Raw genomic sequence first — 22,430 nt, 5'->3', positions numbered from 1 at the left:
ACACTCTCCTGGATGGAGATTGTGTCTGCTGAGGAAGTCCGCTTCCCAATTGTCCACTCTTGGAAGGAAGATTGGCGACAGTGCGACCGCGTGCTTTTCCGCCCAGAGGATGATTTTTGTTACCTCTGACATTGCAGCTCTGCTCTTCGTTCCGCCTTGTTCCGTGGAGCGAGGCATGATTGTTAAGGCGGGAAACGGACTCATCTAGGGCTGAAAGGGAATATGTGAAATGGATTTTTTTCACATGATGTGGGATTCAATGTATATAGGATGTCTAGCAATTAGGTAATCCATGTCTGGCATTAGGAATTAGAGAAAGGTAATTGAGATGGGGATAAATACCTCAGTCTTCTTGCTACAACCTACACCATGAAAAAGATAACATTCAGTTATAGAAACGCGTTGGTGGAGGTAGCAGGGAACACGTGGAGCTCTCACCTGGCTGTTTATGACGACTCCTGGGGACGCCTGGTTGTATTTCATTTAACAAATGCTGTTGTCTACTATTATTGGTAGACCATCTTGTCTGGTGAGAACCCATCTGTCAAAAGGGTTTTATGTTGTATGTGGAAATAAATTTTAAATGGTATAACGCTATTTGAGATCCATTTTATTCACATGTACTGCGGTTGATGTAATAAGGAGGATATCCATAAGAACCATAGAAAGCCCGGATGGTGATCCGCTCCCTATAAGGCGCAATTGTCTACCACGGTAGACCACCATTTCGGGTACGAGTCTGGACCCCCCCCTATTTACATCTAAATCAATTGCCATAACAGTATTACGCTATGTTGGTGCTTTCTGTATTTTAAAAGGTTGAATATTTTCCAAGTGTTTGAGAGATTGAACACCAATGGGTTCTTTTTGAAAGCGCCTGAGAATCAGGGTGGTAACCATTTCCACTGTCGTTACATTGTCCGACTGAACTTGAATGGTCTGATCTTTCGGAAGATGTGCCGTCTGCAGAAGACCGTTGTATACGGCTCTAAGTTCCAGAATGTTAATCGGAAGACTGGATTCCAGGCTTGACCATCTTCCTTGGAAGGTCTCCCCTTGAGTGACTGCGCCCCAGCCCCGAAGACTTGCATCCGTGGTTAGAAGGATCCAGTCCTGAATCCCGAACCTGCAGCCCTCCAGAAGGTGAGGCATCTGTAGCCACCAGAGGAGTGAAATCCTTGCTTTCGGCGACAGTAGTATCTTCAGGTGCATATGTAGATGAGAACTTGTCTAGGAGATCCAATTGGAAGGATCGAGCATGAAACCTTCCGAACTGCAGAGCCTCATAAGAGGCAACCATCTTCCCCAGAAGACGAATGCACTGATTAATCGATACCCGGGTTGGCTTCAGGACATCCCGAACCATTGATTGTATCACCAACGCTTTCTCCACCGGTAGAAACACCCTCTGCATTTCCATGTCGAGGATCATCCACAGGAAAGACAATCTCCTTGTTGGCTCCAAATGTGACTTTGGAAGGTTCAGGATCCAACCATGGACCCTGAGCAGATGAGTCGTGAGAGCAATGGACTGCAACAGCTTCTCCCTGGACGACGCCTTTACCAGCTGATTGTCCAGGTATGGAATTATGGTTACTCCCTATCTGCGGAGGAGAACCATCTTCTCTGCCATCACCTTGGTGAACACCCTCGGTGCCGTGGAGAGACCGAATGGCAGTGCCTGAAACTGACAGTAACTATCCAACAGTGCAAATCTGAGATAAGTCTGGTGCGGAGGCCAAATCGGAATTTGGAGATACGCATCCTTGATATCTAAAGATAGCAGAAACTGCCCCTCCTCCAGACCGGAGATCACCGCTCTTAGTGACTCCATTTTGAATTTGAACTCCCTTAGATAAGGGTTTAACGAATTTAAGTTCATAATTGGTCTGACCGAACCATCCGGTTTCGGTACCACAAATAGGTTTGAATAGTGACCCACATTGTGCATATGAGGTGGAACTGGGACAATGACCTCTGACCTTTCCAATTTCTGGATAGCTTCCAGCAGGACAGTTCTGTCTGTCAGTAAAGCTGGCAAGCCTGATTTGAAGAATCGGTGAGGTGGGGTTTCTTGAAACTCCAGTCTGTACCCCTGGACACAATATCCTGTACCCAGGGATCCAGGCCGGACGACACCCAGACGTGGCTGAAACGTCCGAGTCTCACACCCACCAGCCCGTCCTCCAGGCTGCGTGGTCCACCGTCATGCTGAGGATTTTGAGGTACCAGAAGCAGGCTTTTTGGATTTTGCCCACCCACCTCTAAAGAAGGTTGTAGTAGGCTTGGACTTTATCATAGCGGTCCGAAAGGACTGCGATGCCGATGAAGAAAAAATAAGATTTTACTTACCGGTAAATCTATTTCTCGTAGTCCGTAGTGGATGCTGGGGACGCCGTAAGGACCATGGGGAATAGACGGGCTCCGCAGGAGACAGGGCACTTTAAGAAAGAATTTGGATTCTGGTGTGTTCTGGCTCCTCCCTCTATGTCCCTCCTCCAGACCTCAGTTAGAGAAACTGTGCCCGGAAGAGCTGACAGTACAAGGAAAGGATTTTGGAATCCAGGGCAAGACTCATACCAGTCACACCAATCACACCGTATAACTTGTGATAACTTACCCAGTTAACAGTATGAACAACAACGGAGCATCAGATCAACCCTGATGCAACCATAACATAACCCTTTTTTAAGCAATAACTATATACAAGTATTGCAGAAGAAGTCCGCACTTGGGACGGGCGCCCAGCATCCACTACGGACTATGAGAAATAGATTTACCGGTAAGTAAAATCTTATTTTCTCTAACGTCCTAGTGGATGCTGGGGACTCCGTAAGGACCATGGGGATTATACCAAAGCTCCCAAACGGGCGGGAGAGTGCTGATGACTCTGCAGCACCGAATGAGCAAACACAAGGTCCTCCTCAGCCAGGGTATCAAACTTGTAGAACTTTGCAAAGGTGTTTGAACCTGACCAAGTAGCTGCTCGGCAAAGCTGTAATGCCGAGACCCCTCGGGCAGCCACCCAAGAAGAGCCCCCCTTCCTTGTGGAATGGGCCTTAACTGATTTAGGCAGCGGCAACCCAGCCGCAGAATGAGCCTGCTGAATCGTGTTACAGATCCAGCGAGCAATAGTTTGCTTTGAAGCAGGCGCCCCAAGCTTGTTGGAAGCATACAGGATAAACAAAGATTCTGTTTTCCTGACCTTAGCCGTTCTGGCTACATAAACCTTAAAAACCCCGACTACATCCAGCGACTCGGAATCCTCCAAGTCAGTAGTAGCCACAGGCACCACAATAGGTTGGTCTATATGAAAGGATGAAACCACTTTCGGCAGAAATTGTGGGCGGTCCGCAATTCTGCTCTATCTGCACGGAAAACCAGATAAGGGCTTTTATGTGACAAAGCCGCCAATTCTGACACACGCCTAGCCGAAGCCAAGGCTAATAGCATGACCACCTTCCACGTGAGATATTTTACTTCCATCGTTTTGAGTGGTTCAAACCAGTGTGATTTCTGGAAACTCAACACCACATTAAGATCCCAAGGTGCCACTGGAGGCACAAAAGGGGGCTGAACATGCAGCACTCCCTTTACAAACGTCTGAACTTCAGGCAGAGAAGCCAGTTCTTTTTGAAAGAAAATGGATTAGGCCGAAATCTGAACCTTAATGGAACCCAATTTAAGGCCCAAAGTCACTCCCGACTGTAGGAAGTGAAGGGAAAGGCCCAGCTGGAATTCCTCCATAGGGGCATTCCTGGCCTCACACCAAGCCACATATTTTTGCCATATACAGTGATAATGTTGAGCCGTCACATCCTTCCTAGCCTCTATCAGCGTAGGAATGACCTCATCCGGAATGCCTTTTTCTGCTAGGATCCGACGTTCAACCGCCATGCCGTCAAACGCAGCCGCGGTAAGTCTTGGAACAGACAGGGCCCCTGTTGCACAAGTCCTGTCCTAGAGGCAGAGGCCACGGGTCCTCTGTGAGCATTTCTTGCAGATCTGGATACCAAGTCCTTCTTGGCCAATCCGGAAAAATGAGTATTGTTCTCACTCCTCGGTTCCTTATGATTCTCAGCACCTTGGGTATGAGAGGAAGAGGAGGAAATACATAGACCGACGGGAACACCCACGGTGTCACAAGTGCGTCCACAGCTATCGCCTGAGGGTCTCTTGACCTGGCGCAATATCTCTGCAGCTTTTTGTTGAGGCGGGATGCCATCATGGCCACCTGTGGCAGTTCCCACCGACTTGCAATCTGCATGAAGACTTCTTGATGAAGTCCCCACTCTCCCGGGTGGAGGTCGTGCCTGCTGAGGAAGTCTGCTTCCCAGTTGTCCACTCCCGGAATGAACACTGCTGACAGTGCACTTACTTGATTCTCCGCCCAGCAAAGAATTCTGGTGGCTTCTACCATCGCCACCCTGCTCCTTGTGCCGCCTTGCGGTTTACATGAGCCACTGCGGTGATATTGTCTGACTGAATCAGAACCGGTTGGTCGCTAAGCAGGGTCTCCGCTTGACTTAGGGCGTTGTATATGGCCCTTAGTTCCAGGATATTGATGTGAAGGCAAGTCTCCTGCCTTGACCACAGCCCTTGGAAATTTCTTCCCTGTGTGACTGCCCCCCACCCTCGGAGGCTTGCATCCGTGGTTACCAGGACCCAGTCCTGAATGCCGAATCTGCGACCTTCGAGAAGGTGAGCACTCTGCAGCCACCACAGGAGAGACACCCTGGCCCTGGGGGAAAGGGTGATTAACCGATGCATCTGAAGATGTGATCCGGACCACTTGTCCAGTAAGTCCCATTGGAAGGTCCTCGCATGGAACCTGCCGAAGGGAATGGCCTCGTATGATGCCACCCTCCTTCCCAGGACTCGAGTGCAGTGATGCACAGACACCTGTTTTGGTTTTAATAGATTCCTGACCAGCGTCACGAGCTCCTGAGCTCTCTCTATCGGGAGATAAACCCTTTTCTGGTCTGTGTCTAGGATCATGCCTAGGAGAGGCAGATGAGCTGTAGGAACCAGCTGCGACTTTGGAATATATAGAATCCAGCCGTGTTGCCGTTACACTTCCAGAGAAAGTGATACGCTGTTCAGCAACTGCTCTCTTGATCTCGCTTTTATGAGGAGATCGTCCAAGTACGTAATAATAGTGACACCTTGCTTCCGCAGGAGCACCATCATTTCCGCCATTACCTTGGTGAATATTCTCAAGGCCGTGGAGAGACCAAACGGCAACGTCTGAAATTGGTAATGACAATCCCGTACCACAATTCTGAGGTACGCCTGATGAGGTGGATAAATGGGGACATGAAGGTATGCATCCTTTATGTCCCGAGTCACCATAAAATCTCCCCCTTTCAGGCTTGCAATGACCGCTCTTAGCGATTCCATCTTGAACTTGAACCTTTTCAGGTATATGTTCAGGGATTTTAAATTCAATATGGGTCTGACCGAACCGTCAGGTTTTGGGACTACAACATGGTCCAATAATAACCCCCTCCTTGTTAAAGGAGGGGAACCTTGACCACCACCTGTTGAAGATACAATTTGTGAATTGCAGTTAACACTGTTTCCCTCTCATGGGGGGCCGTCTTCTCAAAGTCCAGCTTGTATCCCTGAGACACAATATCTATTGCCCAGGGATCTAACAGGGAGTGAACCCACTTGTGGCTGAACTTACGAAGGCGTGCCCCCACCGGGCCTAGCTCCGCCTGTGGAGCCCCAGCGACATGCGGTGGATTTTTGTAGAGGCCGGGGAGGACTTCTGTTCCTGGGAACTAGCTGTGTTGTGCAGCTTCTTTCCTCTGCCCCCGCCTCTGGCAAGAAAGGACGCACCTCGGACTTTCTGGTTTCTTTATTCGAAAGGCTGCATTTGATAATGTCGTGCTTTCCTAGGCTGTGCAGGAATATAAGGCAAAATATCAGAATTACCAGCTATAGCTGTGGAGACCAGGTCCGAGATCCCTTCTCCACACAATCCTCAGCCTTCCATATGCCTCTTAAGTCGGCATCATCTGTCCATTGCATATTCTACAGGACACGTCAAGCAGAAATCGACATAGCTTTGACTCTAGGACCTAGTATACTCATGTCTCTTTGGGCATGTTTTATATATACATATCTCTTAAGACAGCATTTTTTATATCTATATATATATATATCTATATATCTATATACATACTAGGGTCTCAATCTCTGCTGATAAGGCACCTGTCCACGCTGCCACAGCGCTATAAACCCATGCCGACACAATCGCCGGTCTGAGTAGTGTACCAGAATGTTCACGCTATCTGCAGGATCCCTGAGAATAGCTGTTACGTCAGGGCTACCTTTTGGGAAAACGTGACACCCTAGGGGAAGATTCCCATCATATCCTGGCCCTAGTGGGGAAAGGATACTGCCGGAGAATTCTTTGTGGGAAACTGCAGTCTCTTGTCTGGAGATTCCCGCTCTTTTTCATCATGAGAGGAGGGAAATTTACCTCAGCTTTCTTTCCCTTAAACATGTGTACCCTTGTGTCAGGGACAGATGAGTCATCAGTGATATGCAAATCATCTTTTATTACAATAATCATATATTGAATACTTTTCTGCCATTTTGGCTGTAACTTTGCATTATCGTAGTCGACACTGGAGTCAAACTCCGTGTCGATATCAGTGTCTATTATTTTGGATAGTGAGCATTGAGAGACTCTAAAGGTCTCTGCGACATAGGGACAGACATGGGTAGATTTCCTGTCTGTTCTCTAATCTTTTGTGCAATAAATTCACCTTAGCACTTAATTACACATATCCAAACAGGTGTCGGCGTTGTCGACGGAGACACCCTCTCACACACATATTTGCTCCATCTCCTCCTTAGGGGAGCCTTTTACCTCAGACATGTCGACACACACGTACCGACACACCACACACTCAGGGAATGCTCATCTGAAGACAATTCCCCCATAAGGCCCTTTGGAGAGACAGAGGGGTATATTTACTAAAATTCGTATTTTCCCGACTGAGGTTAAAGTTCAATCACGAATGACATCGAAAGTGTAAAGTTGCAACTTTTTGAATTTATTACGACTAATTTACTAAGCTGTCGTATTCTGCATTTTCGTATTTACCGATGTCGATGTCATTCGTTTTTTTTTGCAGTGTTTTACGTGAGTGACTTGTAGCATAGGCGCTACATTGTAACACTGCCGGGTGCTGCCTGTCATACACTACAGGAGCACACAGCCAATCAGGAGGGTGCCACAACGTGGCGCTCCCTGATTGGCTGATGGAACCCTCTTAGACAGAAGTCAGGGGGGGTTCCTGGCATTCGGGGAAAGGGGTCCCATGTGAAAACATGGGGCCCCTTTCAGTGCGAGGTTGGGTGTCGGTTTTGTTATTTTGCAAAGTACCAGGATTACAAATTGAGAAAAAGGAGGAGCCATCTACACTGGATTATGTGAGTATAATTTTTTCAACAGGTACACCATGGATTCTACATGAAGAGGACCGACCCTCGTGTGAACATAGGTAAGTATGTGTATATGGAGGTGTGGATGTATGTATTAAACTTTTACTTTCAAGGTGTGTGTCTTCTGTTTTTATTGGGGTATTTTTTTAGTAGTAGTACTACTACTACAGGTACCAGCGGGCCCGGTTTTCCACCGCATGCTGGTACTTGTGGTTCTCCAAGTACCAGCTTGCGGGGGAGGCTTGCTGGGACTTGTAGTACTGCTACTAAAAACAATATTCAATTTTTGACAAAAAGGCTATCAGCCTCCCATCCGCAGCCCTTGGATGGGGGGGGGGACAGCCTCGGGCTTCACACCTGGCCCTTGGGTGGCTGGAGGGGGGGGACCCCTTGATTGAAGGGGTCCCCACTCCTCCAGGGTACCCCGGCCAGGGGTGACTAGTTGGTTATGTAATGCCAGGGCCGCAGGGACCTAGATAAAAGTGTCCCCCGGCTGTGGCATTATGTATCTGGCTAGTGGAGCCCGGTGCTGGTTTCAGAAATACGGGGGACCCCTACGCTTTTTGTCCCCCGTATTTTTGGAACCAGGACCAGGCGCAGAGCCCGGTGCTGGTTGTTTAAATATGGGGGAACCCCTGTCATTTTTACCCCCATATTTTTTCAACCAGGGACGGCTCAAAGAGCCCGAGGCTGGTTTGGCTTAGGAGGGGGGACCCCACGCATTTTTTTATAACAAAAATAACAATCTCCCACCCCTTCCCACTGAAAAACATGCACGGATCTCATGGATCCGTGCATGCCTATCCGAACACGGTAAAAAAAAGCAGGTCTGGTTTTTTTTTAGCACTTTTTCACGATTTGTATTTTAGCACGGCAGTGTTTGGCTATTGTCGGCAGTGTTTGTGATTTGCACTTTTTAGTAAATGACCGATTTCTACCAAATTCCAGGCGTATTTGACAGATGGTGTATTGATTCGTAATTTTTTCCTAGGACTTCCAAAAAAATATGAATACCCTCATCACTGCCGTGATTTGAGTTTAGTAAATTCCCGAGATGACACTTTGAAGAAAAAACATCATCTCGGTCAAAATCGGGACCTTAGTAAATATACCCCAGAGAGAGAGAGTATGCCAGCACACACCCCAGCGCTATTAACCCAGGAATAACACAGTAACTTAATGTTAACCCAGTAGCTGCTGTTTATATTGATTTTTGTGCCTAATTATGTGCCCACCCTCTCTTTTTACCCTCTTCTACCGTGTAACTGCAGGGGAGAGACTGGGGAGCTTCCTCTCAGCGGTGCTGTGGAGAAAAAACATGGCGCTGGTGAGTGCTGAGGAAGAAGCCCCGCCCCCTCGACGGCGAGCTTCTGTCGCGCTTTCATGTACAATTTTGGCGGGGGCTCATACATATATACAGTGCCCAACTCTATATTATGCAAACTTTTGCCAAAGAGGTCTCTAATTGCTGCCCAGGGCGCCCCCCCTCCCCCCCCTGCGCCCTGCACCCTTACAGTGACCGGAGTATGTGGGTGTAGTGTGGGAGCAATGGCACACAGCTGCAGTGCTGTGCGCTACCTCATATGAAGACTGGAGTCTTCTGCTGCCAATTTCGAAGTCTTCTTGCTTCTGTCACCGGCTTCTGTCTTCCGGCTCTGCGAGGGGGACGGCGGCGCGGCTCCGGGATCGGACGACCAAGGGTGCGATCCCTCTGGAGCTAATGGTGTCCAGTAGCCTAAGAAGCAGGACCTATCTTCAGTGAGTAGGGCTGCTTCTCTCCCCTCAGTCCCACGTAGCAGGGAGTCTGTTGCCAGCAGATCTCTCTGAAAATAAAAACCTAACAAAATACTTTCTTTTTAGCAAGCTCAGGAGATCTCACTAAGTAGCACCCAGCTCGTCCGGGCACAGATTCAAACTGAGGTCTGGAGGAGGGACATAGAGGGAGGAGCCAGAACACACCAGAATCCAAATTCTTTCTTAAAGTGCCCTGCCTCCTGCGGAGCCCGTCTATTTCCCATGGTCCTTACGGAGTCCCCAGCATCCACTAGGACGTTAGAGAAAGGTTTCTTCGTAGAAGGCGCAGCTGAGGGAAGAAAAGGTGACTTACCCGCGGTTGCTGTGGAAATCCACGCATCCAATGCTTCCCCAGATAGAACCTGACCTGTGTAGGGTAGGTTCTCCACACTTCTCCTGGATTCCGCGTCTGCAAACCATTGGCGTAGCCAGAGTCCCCTGCGAGCTGAGACAGACATGGAAGATATCCTTGCAGTCAGTGTACCCAGGTCCTTCATGGATTCCACCATGAATCCCACAGAATCCTGTATGTTCTTTTAACGCGGTAGACCCAGGGACAGGTAAAACCACCTTTTTCGACAGTCTGGAAACAGACGCGTCAACTATGGGTGGGTTTTCCAATTATTTCCTATCTTCTTCACGGAAGGAAAATGCAACCAGAACCTTTTTGGGATCTAGAATTTTTTCTCCGGGTTTTCCCAGGATTTTTCAAATAAAGCGTTTAATTCTTTAGATGCAGGGAAGGTTAGCGAGGCTTTCATATTGTCTGTGAAGTAAGCCTCCTCAACCTGCTCAGGTGTTGTGTCAGTAATATTTAACACATCTCTAATGGCCTCAATCATTAGCTGCACCCTTTTTGCAAGGGATGACGCCCCCCTCAGCACATCCCCATCACCGTCTGCCATGTCAGAGTCGGTATCCATGTCATCTTGCATAATCTGGGCAAGTACACATTTCTGTGGGTATATGCTAGGGGATTTTGAAGGAATAGGGACAGAACCTGACTAAACTGCTATAGATTTCTTTAAAACCTGAGTTCCAGTCTCATCAGTATGAGCTACCCTAGTAGAGATCTGAGAGATCATTCCCTTAATAGAAATTAACCACTCAGGCTCATTAATAGGGATCTGAGACAAGACATTACATTCCTGTGCACATGGAATGGATTCCTCCTGAGAGGAAATGTCCTCTGCAGCACAAGACACAGAGTCCCTAGACATGGCTATGTGAGTCAACAAACACCTATGCACACACAGGGAAATGTCAGACACAGTTTCCCCGCCCCCCCTTCCTCCCAAGTATGCCATAGAGAAACACAGAGATTGGAGCCAACCCACACACAACGCTTTCCTAGGTAGATAGAATACCACTACCTGGCGCTTACTGTGTACCTTAATAGACTACACAGTATTTACTAGAGATGAGCGGGTTCGGTTTTACTCGGTTTTACTCGGTTCTCAAAACGGCATCTAATTGGCTCACGGATGTCACGTGTTTTGGATAGCCAATAAGGTTCGGTTTTGAGAACCGAGTAAAACCGAGTAAAACCGAATCCGCTCATCTCTAGTATTTACACAGCCTCCCCTCCCCTTCTACAACCCCCTGGTACAGCATAGGATAGCTGGAGTTGCTTGGAGGGACAGCTCTTCCTGTCAGCATATCTGTAGAGGATCTGCAGGCAGGAAAATGGCGCTGAACGCTGCTGGGTCCGCTCTGAGAAGCTCCGCCACCTTAACATGGCGCTACTTCCCACTCTTCAGTTTTTATACTGGCCTGAGGATTGTTGCTGGCAGTGTAACTGAGGTCCCTGACAGGCTTGCAACCAGTGTAAGGTATAGGCGCTGGCTCAGGGCGCCCCTCACAGTGCCGCACTATGTACCGCTGAGCCTCCGGAGCGCAGTTAATTCTGCGCTCCTACCCTGTTGCCGCCATCTTCACACAAGCTCCCCGCTTGCCAGGGGTCCAGTGACTCACTCGCCACCGAAAACTTCTGGCTCTGTAAGGGGGTGGCGGCATTCTGCGGGAGTGAGCGGTCGCCTGGGGCGGCTAACGATCTTCACCCTCAGGAGCTCAGTGTCCTGTCAGCGGAAATAGTGGCTCAGACCCCTCAGGGTGGACACTACTCACCACCTTAGTCCCACGAAACAGGGAGGATGTTGCCAGCAGCCTCTCTGTGCCTAATTAACTCTTAAGAAAAAAATAAAACTAAAGAAGCCCTAGGAGCTTCCCTAGCTGTGACCGTCTCCTCCAGGCACATTTTCTAAACTGAGTCTGGTAGGAGGGGCATAGAGGGAGGAGCCAGCCCACACTCAAACTCTTAAAGTGCCAATGGCTCCTAGTGGACCAGTCTGTAACCCATGGTACTAATGTGGACCCCAGCATCCTCTAGGACGTATAAGAAAGAGTTAACAATGGTATGTCTACCATAACCTATTTTCTACACTGAAATAAACATGTGATACAATAGATGCACTTTGACAATTTGAAATGTATCGGATGAAACTTCTGAAACGATCATGGGGGCATACAATATTCTGGTAGTAAATCAATATATTAGTGACAGAGCATCTGTATATGGGAAAATACACAGCACAATAATGCATTATTGTTATTTTTACACTAATTTAAAACGGAGTCTGTGTGCCACTCTCAATGTTCTACATTTGCTTTGCTTCAAATTAACATTAACAATAATTAACATTAATTAATATTAACAGCTAGGCAATCAATGCATTGTTTTCATGTTTAGTATAAATACTTGAGACTGAGCTAGTGGAACAGCGTGCACCTCTTACTTAAATTCCTGTAAGGCCACAGGGCGAATGCAGCAACAGTGACAATCTAGTAACAGAAACCTGTAAAGTGTATGCATTGTGTTAGCAGCCATTTTGCAGGGCATGAGGCAGAAAAGTCCACAAAATGGTTTCCTCCAAACGTCACATTAAGGAAGCATTTCATAACCTATCATATTAAAGATGCAAATACTACATATGCATACATACCTTCAACTCTCTGATCTCTTGACATCCAATACACTATGCCCAAGGCATCGTCTTTCAGATCTCCGTCACTAGATACCAACCGCACCCTCTTCTTGTTAAACTTAAATTCAGAAACAGTGGTAGCAGCAGCCAGACGAGACTTCTTTAAAGTCTCTAAGAGACAGACACCTCCATCATCAGCTTTTTTTTCTTGTGTCTTTCTTTTCTTAGCATCAACATATGAGATTTCCTCAGTACTTGCCTCAGAAGGAACTTTAGATTTGCCCTTACTGGTTTCCTGGGGCTTCCTTTTTCCTGGGCTTTTAGCTACAATAGATGATTTTGCCTTGGGATCCAACTTCTTATTGTCTGGGTCAACGTCAGACTTTGAAACCTCAGACTCTTTATTTTTTTTGTTTAGCTGTTTTCCCTTCTGAGACATGGTTGTAGCTATTTTCAAAGGGCGAATTACACATAAATATTGCTCAAACAGCTTTACAGTCAAGATACGTAATCCTATGGGACAAATACATCCATTGAATTCAGGTGAATAGGCAGATTATGATACCAAGGCATATACTACTATAACAATTTAACTTTTAAATATCATTGTTAGATCTTCTGGTGGTTTAGAATAGCAGGTATAAAATAAAATAAAAAATAAAAATTAAAAACAGGATTTAAATTCTCTTGTGCAAGTGGCATTGTCCATGTAAATGCAAGCAAGCTTATAGTCTCAGTTTAAATGTATAAAATCACCATGCAACATTTCATACTTTAAAATAAATAAACAAATTTTGGTTTTGTAACAAATAATGCAAGTTTTGTCTGTAATGGCCCATACAACATGGGGCGACTTGTGCCTGTGTGCTAAGTGATCAAGGGGGTGATTCAGACCTAGGGAGGCCAATCCCGGGCCATTTTTTCAATACCGTGTATCGGGATTGAAAAATGGTCAATCCCGGGATTCCCAGGATTGGCTTTCAACTGTGTCCGGCCATCCCCCACGCCCCGCCCCGCCCCACAGACATACAAAAAAGTACAAACCTGCACAGCCGGGTAGCTGGTGAGAAGGAGACGGTGGCGGGGGAGGGCAGGGGAGCCGGGAGGAAGCGGCGGGTGAGTGTAGGGGGAGCCGGGAGGAGGCGGCGGGTGAATACTGCCGTACCTTCCTGCTCTGCGGCTGCTGGCAGCGCAGTGTGACCTCAAAGGCATAGGTCACACTGCGCAGGGGGAGGAGGGAGCCGGGCAGCGTCTGAGCATCCTGAGGATGCTCAAAGCTGATCCCTCAATCCCCGGGATTGGAGCTTCCAATCCCAGGATTGAATCCCGGCAGTTTTTGGGCCTAAATCCCGGGATCCCACAGATACCAGTACCGGGATTGGCCTCCCTATTCAGACCTGATCGTAAATGTGCTAAATTTAGCACACGATCAGCTTCCCCGACATTGGGGGATTGTGATGTCATGCAGCCGCCGCGGCCAGCCCCCTCAACGGCCCGGACACGCCTGTGTTGCCCGGACCGCGACTTCTAAACGGCGGCCAAATGCCACCGGCCCGCCTCCTTCCGCCCAGCGACCGCCTCTGCTTGTCAATCAGGCAGAGGCTCTCGCAGGGCTAAGACAGCCGTCGGCTGTCTGACATGCGCCGGTGCCACAGTACGCACTGCAGACCTGATCGCTGCTGTGTGAAAATGCACAGCAGCGATCAGGTCTGAATTAGCCCCCTAGTTAGCACAGATCGCTTAGCACACATCGCTATACACCACTATGCACACAGCGATGTGTGTTGAGCGATCTGTGCTAACCAGTGTTTTCTTTATGCATGCTAGGTGATCTGACTAGATTTATACTGCATAAATGAATGATCTGAGCTGGCGAGAGCGCCGCGCATCGCTATGGGGCATACACACGGAGCAATTTGTGCTTCATTTTTAAGCGATCTAGTCAGATCGCTTAGAAACTAGGCAAAAATTGCTCCGTGTACCCCCATAAGTACTGAGAAATAAGATACTTGAAACCAGTGGTTCCCAAACTTTTTGGAATCACGGCGCCTACAGGATCACGGCATCCCTAGGCCAGAAGTTCAATATAAGAAATTCAGGAAAAAAAAATAGTAAATTAAGTAAATATTGTTTATATGTAATCCTTAAGGTGTGTACACACGGTGAGATTTCTTACGATTTTGACTATATAGTCAAATTCGTAAGAAAAGTTAGTGCAGATCGCAAGGTGAAAGTCACCTTGCCATCCCGATTCGATGTCGATGCGCGGTCGGCATCGCAAGAATAGATAGACAAAATTGACTTGCCTGCACAGTCTCTCTCTACAGAAGAGATAGTCAAAATTGATACTTAGCCAAAATCGCACAGTCAGTATCGCAAGCACACTCATTGGGGGAGATTCAAATGTTTGAAAAGTCAGTTGGGAGTCTGTTTTTCCCCCCTATCTAATAGACAGGAAAAAACAGACACCCAACCGACTTTTCAAACATTTGAATCCCCCATTATGTGCTTGCGATACTGACTATGTGCCGACCTAGCCCCTGTTGCATAGTGAGAATCGGGCATAGGCCGAATCTCACCGTGTGTACGGGCCTTTAGGGTCAGTTATATGGTGAGCGACAAGATTTGCTTCTGTTTGTCCTCATATTTTATGACTGGCAGCCATCAGCACTGGTTTTGCCTATTACATTGACCATAAATAATTGAATTGGCCCTGAACCACCAACCCAGAGCAACAATGCAAGTGCCCTGAGACACACCAGGGTACCATGGCACAGTTTGGGAACCACTGCTTTAAACCCAATGGGAATAGCCTTGCCATTTACCAGATACCTTACAACAGAGTTTTGATTGCAACTATAGCATACATACTTGAAGATCACCAAATATCTAAATCATCATTAAGCACGATCATGGGTGAACTATACCAAGATTTAATTACAAATCAGCAATCATTGGATGCCATGCTTTTCAATTTATTTATTATTATAAAGATATGTCAAGATGACAATCCTTCTTTACAGACTAAAAAACAAAACAAAAACACATGTTGGGGCCCTGGACAGCATAACATTTGTAGAACAAGTAACAACCAATAGCAAAGAATCCAGTATACATAACAGTGGAGTGCTGACCTGCAGCAAAGGCTGAAAAACAGAATCGATCAATGTGGAACTACAAATCAATTGCCCATCAATTGTGGAACTACAAATCTCAGTATACTCGCAGTTAAAGGAAGATAAAGTACTGTAAATAATAGAAAAACATCTGCATTTGCGTTCAGCGCAGGAACCAACTGTGCAGCTGAGCTGTGCTCTGATCACAAACTACATAAATCATGTATTAGAGAAAACACAATTGATGCAGTTTGTACACACCGACCAGACACGTCCCCATTATTAGATGACCCAGCACTAGCCCATAGCACTACTGCATCCATTCTACTGTACCTGGTGCGCGCTCTCCAATCTTGTGTAACATTCACATGCATGGGCAGCGAATTACATAAACTCATAAAGCGATAGATAGAGAGGTTTCAGGATGACGTTACGGTTACGTACTCCGTCATCGCCTCGTTTATTTCCGGCATTCATTTGTGCAGACAGCGCCATCTACTGGTTTTTTTTTTTTTTTCTATAGTTGTCTTTGTTTGGGACGTCTTCTTGTGAGAATGTCTTTCTGACAGGGCAGAACCGAATACATTGAGACCCCATCAATACAGTTTTATCTATACTGGTCAGGGTGGAAGGATGCAGTAAAAACTTATGGCTGCATACCCCTGACCAATTTAATATTAATAATGACCAGAACACATCCCAATTTTTTATAAATTCCCCATATTATAATTGAACGTGGATGTTTTCCGACCTATGGAAATCCCAATGTGGATTGAAACTGTGTTGTGTTTATGTTTTATGTTTTGTGTGTGCAAGTAATTCAGGTAATGCTCCTAGTTGCTATCTGATATATATATATATATATATATATATATATATATATATATATATATATATATATATCAGAGCTGGCCCAAGTTTATTTTTTTTGGTAAGCAAAAATCCATTTTGGCGCCCCATGATGGGATCCACTTTTTACAGGGACAGCACACGTGTTGCCGCAAAAAAGGCTGTGATTTGACAAGGAAAGGGTGTGGCCACACAACAGTGCCCCAATGGGTACATTGAGATAGTGGGTGACTGGGGTGGCAGGAGTGACTGGGAGATAGTTGGTGACTGGGGTGGCAGAGGTGGCAGGGATTTAGTGGGTGACTGGAGAGGCAGGGGTGACAGGGAGATAGTGTGTGAGTGGGAAGGCAGGAGTGACAGGGAGATAGTGGGTGACTGAGGAGGCAGGAGTGACAGGGAGATAGTGGGTGACTGAGGAGGCAGGAGTGACAGGTGGATAGTGAGTGACAGGTGAGGCAGGAGTGACAGGTGGATAGTGACTGGGGAGGCAGGAGTGACAGGTGGATAGTGACTGGGGAGGCAGGAGTGACAGGTGGATAGTGGGTGACTGGGAAGGCAAGAGTGACCGGGAGATAGTGGGTGACTTGGGAGGCAGGAGCAGTGATCGCGTGGAGCGAAAAAAAAAAGTGGGGCCCAGGGACCCCTTACTTTGGAAATTTGGAGTCCTACTCCACTTTTTCTGGATCCCAACACAATTTATGCTTTTGAGCTCCCCTTATGTCCACCCCACATGCCCTACACAGATTGGGATTGAAATACTGGCGGTCAAAATCCAGACAGGCGGAAGGCGAGTATACTTACCTTGCCCCAATGGCCTCCTAACCCTCCCTTCCAGCAGCCTAAACCTACCCCCCGCCCCTCCATCCCACGTAACCCTTTTCGGGGGTGTCTAAACCTAACACCCCCTCCTCGCATCCCAACCTTCCACCCCCTGCAGCCTAACCCTAACACCCCCTTCCCCACAGCCTAAACATAACCCCCCATCCCCGCAACCTAACCCTCCCCCCACGGCTTAAACCTAACCTCCCCCTGCAGCTTACCTATCAGATGGGCCAGGCTTGCTCACTGTAACAGAGTCCTCATTGTCACGGTAACCACACTCCCCAGCAGCAACTTAAGTCTTCTAGCTGCTCCCAGTCTGAGTAGCATTGGCATCAGTGACAGTGGTATCCCTGTAACACAGTAAGCGCCCAGTGTCTGCCTATCCACGGTAGGGGGCAGGGCCTTCTGGTAGTGTGCAGAACAATTGGGATGGGGAGACAGAGTCTGAGGATTCCTATTGGCGCAGAGCAACACACCTGCTCATTTTCCAAAACCAGGTCCCTCACTTTCTGTAGCGTATATTTTGAGATCACTGGCATAGGTAGCTGCATAAATTATATGATTAAAAGGGATGTAGTTATCATCCCGGCGGTCGGGATCCCGGTGGTCAGCATACTGACACCGGAACCCCGGCTACAGGAATGCCAGCAGGGGGCCAAAGGCTATACCCACTCGTGGTTGTCCATGACACCCATAGAGTGGGAATAGAACCTGTGGCGAGCGCTAGGGATGTGCACTTGCAATTTTTCGGGTTTTGTGTTTTGGTTTTGGGTTCGGTTCCGCGGCCGTGTTTTGGGTTCGACCGCGTTTTGGCAAAACCTCACCGAATTTTTTTTGTCGGATTCGGGTGTGTTTTGGATTCGGGTGTTTTTTTCAAAAAAACCTAAAAAACAGCTTAAATCATAGAATTTGGGGGTCATTTTGATCCCAAAGTATTATTAACCTCAAAAACCATAATTTCCACTCATTTTCAGTCTATTCTGAATACCTCACACCTCACAATATTATTTTTAGTCCTAAAATTTGCACCGAGGTCGCTGGATGACTAAGCTAAGCGACCCTAGTGGCCGACACAAACACCTGGCCCATCTAGGAGTGGCACTGCAGTGTCACGCAGGATGGCCCTTCCAAAAAACACTCCCCAAACAGCACATGTCGCAAAGAAAAAAAGAGGCGCAATGAGGTAGCTGTGTGAGTAAGATAAGCGACCCTAGTGGCCGACACAAACACCGGGCCCATCTAGGAGTGGCACTGCAGTGTCACGCAGGATGGCCCTTCCAAAAAACACTCCCCAAACAGCACATGACGCAAAGAAAAAAAGAGGCGCAATGAGGTAGCTGTGTGAGTAAGATAAGCGACCCTAGTGGCCGACACAAACACCGGGCCCATCTAGGAGTGGCACTGCAGTGTCACGCAGGATGGCCCTTTCAAAAAACACTCCCCAAACAGCACATGACGCAAAGAAAAAAAGAGGCGCAATGAGGTAGCTGTGTGAGTAAGATAAGCGACCCTAGTGGCCGACACAAACACCGGGCCCATCTAGGAGTGGCACTGCAGTGTCACGCAGGATGGCCCTTCCAAAAAACACTCCACAAACAGCACATGACGCAAAGAAAAATTAAAGAAAAAAGAGGTGCAAGATGGAATTGTCCTTGGGCCCTCCCACCCACCCTTATGTTGTATAAACAGGACATGCACACTTTAACCAACCCATCATTTCAGTGACAGGGTCTGCCACACGACTGTGACTGAAATGACGGGATGGTTTGGACCCCCACCAAAAGAGAAGCAATTAATCTCTCCTTGCACAAACTGGCTCTACAGAGGCAAGATGTCCACCTCATCATCATCCTCCGATATATCACCGTGTACATCCCGCTCCTCACAGATTATCAATTCGTCCCCACTGGAATCCACCATCTCAGCTCCCTGTGTACTTTGTGGAGGCAATTGCTGCTGGTCAATGTCTCCACGGAGGAATTGATTATAATTCATTTTAATGAACATCATCTTCTCCACATTTTCTGGAAGTAACCTCGTACGCAGATTGCTGACAAGGTGAGCGGCGGCACTAAACACTCTTTCGGAGTACACACTTGTGGGAGGGCAACTTAGGTAGAATAAAGCCAGTTTGTGCAAGGGCCTCCAAATTGCCTCTTTTTCCTGCCAGTATAAGTACGGACTGTCTGACGTGCCTACTTGGATGCGGTCACTCATATAATCCTCCACCATTCTTTCAATGGTGAGAGAATCATATGCAGTGACAGTAGACGACATGTCCGTAATCGTTGTCAGGTCCTTCAGTCCGGACCAGATGTCAGCATCAGCAGTCGCTCCAGACTGCCCTGCATCACCGCCAGCGGGTGGGCTCGGAATTCTGAGCCTTTTCCTCGCACCCCCAGTTGCGGGAGAATGTGAAGGAGGAGATGTTGACAGGTCGCGTTCCGCTTGACTTGACAATTTTGTCACCAGCAGGTCTTTGAACCCCAGCAGACTTGTGTCTGCCGGAAAGAGAGATCCAAGGAAGTTTTTAAATCTAGGATCGAGCACGGTGGCCAAAATGTAGTGCTCTGATTTCAACAGATTGACCACCCGTGAATCCTTGTTAAGCGAATTAAGGGCTCCATCCACAAGTCCCACATGCCTAGCGGAATCGCTCCCTTTTAGCTCCTCCTTCAATGCCTCCAGCTTCTTCTGCAAAAGCCTGATGAGGGGAATGACCTGACTCAGGCTGGCAGTGTCTGAACTGACTTCACGTGTGGCAAGTTCAAAAGGTTGCAGAACCTTGCACAACGTTGAAATCATTCTCCACTGCGCTTGAGACAGGTACATTCCACCTCCTATATCGTGCTCAATTGTATAGGCTTGAATGGCCTTTTGCTGCTCCTCCAACCTCTGAAGCATATAGAGGGTTGAATTCCACCTCGTTACCACTTCTTGCTTCAGATGATGGCAGGGCAGGTTCAGGCGTTTTTGGTGGTGCTCCAGTCTTCTGTACGTGGTGCCTGTACGCCGAAAGTGTCCCGCAATTCTTCTGGCCACCGACAGCATCTCTTGCACGCCCCTGTCGTTTTTAAAAAAATTCTGCACCACCAAATTCAAGGTATGTGCAAAACATGGGACGTGCTGGAATTTGCCCATATTTAATGCACACACAATATTGCTGGCGTTGTCCGATGCCACAAATCCACAGGAGAGTCCAATTGGGGTAAGCCATTCCGCGATGATCTTCCTCAGTTGCCATAAGAGGTTTTCAGCTGTGTGCGTATTCTGGAAACCGGTGATACAAAGCGTAGCCTGCCTAGGAAAGAGTTGGCGTTTGCGAGATGCTGCTACTGGTGCCGCCGCTGCTGTTCTTGCGGCGGGAGTCCATACATCTACCCAGTGGGCTGTCACAGTCATATAGTCCTGACCCTGCCCTGCTCCACTTGTCCACATGTCCGTGGTTAAGTGGACATTGGGTACAACTGCATTTTTTAGGACACTGGTGAGTCTTTTTCTGACGTCCGTGTACATTCTCGGTATCGCCTGCCTAGAGAAGTGGAACCTAGATGGTATTTGGTAACGGGGGCACACTGCCTCAAGAAATTGTCTAGTTCCCTGTGAACTAACGGCGGATACCGGACGCACGTCTAACACCAACATAGTTGTCAAGGCCTCAGTTATCTGCTTTGCAACAGGATGACTGCTGTGATATTTCATCTTCCTCGCAAAGGACTGTTGGACAGTCAATTGCTTGGTGGAAGTAGTAAAAGTGGGCTTACGACTTCCCCTCTGGGATGACCATCGACTCCCAGCAGCAACAACAGCAGCGCCAGCAGCAGTAGGCATTACACGCAAGGATGCATCGGAGGAATCCCAGGCAGGAGAGGACTCGTCAGAATTGCCAGTGACATGGCATGCAGGACTATTGGCATTCCTGGGGAAGGAGGAAATTGACACTGAGGGAGTTGGTGGGGTGGTTTGCGTGAGCTTGGTTACAAGAGGAAGGGATTTACTGGTCAGTGGACTGCTTCCGCTGTCGCCCAAAGTTTTTGAACTTGTCACTGACTTATTATGAATGCGCTGCAGGTGACGTATAAGGGAGGATGTTCCGAGGTGGTTAACGTCCTTACCCCTACTTATTACAGCTTGACAAAGGCAACACATGGCTTGACAAATGTTGTCCGCATTTCTGGTGAAATACTTCCACACCGAAGAGCTGATTTTTTTGGTATTTTCACCAGGCATGTCAACGGCCCTATTCCTCCCACGGACAACAGGTATCTCCCCGGGTGCCTGACTTAAACAAACCACCTCACCATCAGAATCATCCTTGTCAATTTCCTCCCCAGCGCCAGCAACACCCATATCCTCCTCATCCTGGTGTACTTCAACACTGACATCTTCAATCTGACTATCAGGAACTGGACTGCGGGTGCTCCTTCCAGCACTTGCAGGGGGCGTGCAAATGGTGGAAGGCGCATGCTCTTCACGTCCAGTGTTGGGAAGGTCAGGCATCGCAACCGACACAATTGGACTCTCCTTGTGGATTTGGGATTTCGAAGAACGCACAGTTCTTTGCGGTGCTTTTGCCAGCTTGAGTCTTTTCAGTTTTCTAGCGAGAGGCTGAGTGCTTCCATCCTCATGTGAAGCTGAACCACTAGCCATGAACATAGGCCAGGGCCTCAGCCGTTCCTTGCCACTCCGTGTGGTAAATGGCATATTGGCAAGTTTACGCTTCTCCTCCGACAATTTTATTTTAGATTTTGGAGTCCTTTATTTACTGATATTTGGTGTTTTGGATTTTACATGCTCTGTACTATGACATTGGGCATCGGCCTTGGCAGACGACGTTGCTGGCATTTCATCGTCTCGGCCATGACTAGTGGCAGCAGCTTCAGCACGAAGTGGAAGTGGATCTTGATCTTTCCCTAATTTTGGAACCTCCATATTTTAATAGGCACAACTAAAAGGCACCTCAGGTAAACAATGGAGATGGATGGATACTAGTATACTTATGGATGGACGAGCGACTGCCGACACAGAGGTAGCTACAGCCGTGGACTACCGTACTGTGTCTGCTGCTAATATAGACTGGATGATAATGATATGAAATCAATATATATATGTATATATAATATCACTAGTACTGCAGCCGGACAGGTAGATATATATTTATTAGGTAATGATGACTGATGACGGACCTGCTGGACACTGTCAGCTCAGCAGCACTGCAGACTGCTACAGTAAGCTACTATAGTAGTATGTATCAAGAAGAAAGAAAAAAAAAAAACACCACGGGTAGGTGGTATACAATTATGGATGGACTGCCGAGTGCCGACACAGAGGTAGCTACAGCCGTGGACTAACGTACTGTGTCTGCTGCTAATATAGACTGGATGATAATGATATGAAATCAATA

General features: G+C 47.6%; 1 protein-coding gene across 2 annotated transcripts in view; it reads right to left on the bottom strand.

Moving 5' to 3' along the window:
• The window catches only part of LOC134909540 (deoxyribodipyrimidine photo-lyase-like), a 48,236-nt gene extending 32,436 nt beyond the window's left edge, over nt 1-15,800 (bottom strand). The window contains exons 1-2 of one of the 2 annotated variants that reach the window (XM_063916529.1): nt 15,689-15,800; nt 12,258-12,752 (exon numbers count right to left, since the gene is read on the bottom strand). In XM_063916529.1, the coding sequence (XP_063772599.1) occupies nt 12,258-12,752; nt 15,689-15,719 (526 nt within the window). In that variant the 5' untranslated portion in view covers nt 15,720-15,800. Of the gene's footprint in view, nt 1-12,257; nt 12,753-15,616; nt 15,651-15,688 lie in introns of those variants that run through there. The other variant, XM_063916530.1, reaches the window with a different exon arrangement.
• Nucleotides 15,801-22,430: the final 6,630 nt, after the last annotated feature.

Source organism: Pseudophryne corroboree, chromosome 4, assembly GCF_028390025.1.
Source record: "Pseudophryne corroboree isolate aPseCor3 chromosome 4, aPseCor3.hap2, whole genome shotgun sequence".
NCBI lineage: Eukaryota > Metazoa > Chordata > Amphibia > Anura > Myobatrachidae > Pseudophryne > Pseudophryne corroboree.
Note: the sequence above shows the minus strand (reverse complement) of the source record. Positions and strands in the feature narration are given on the sequence as shown.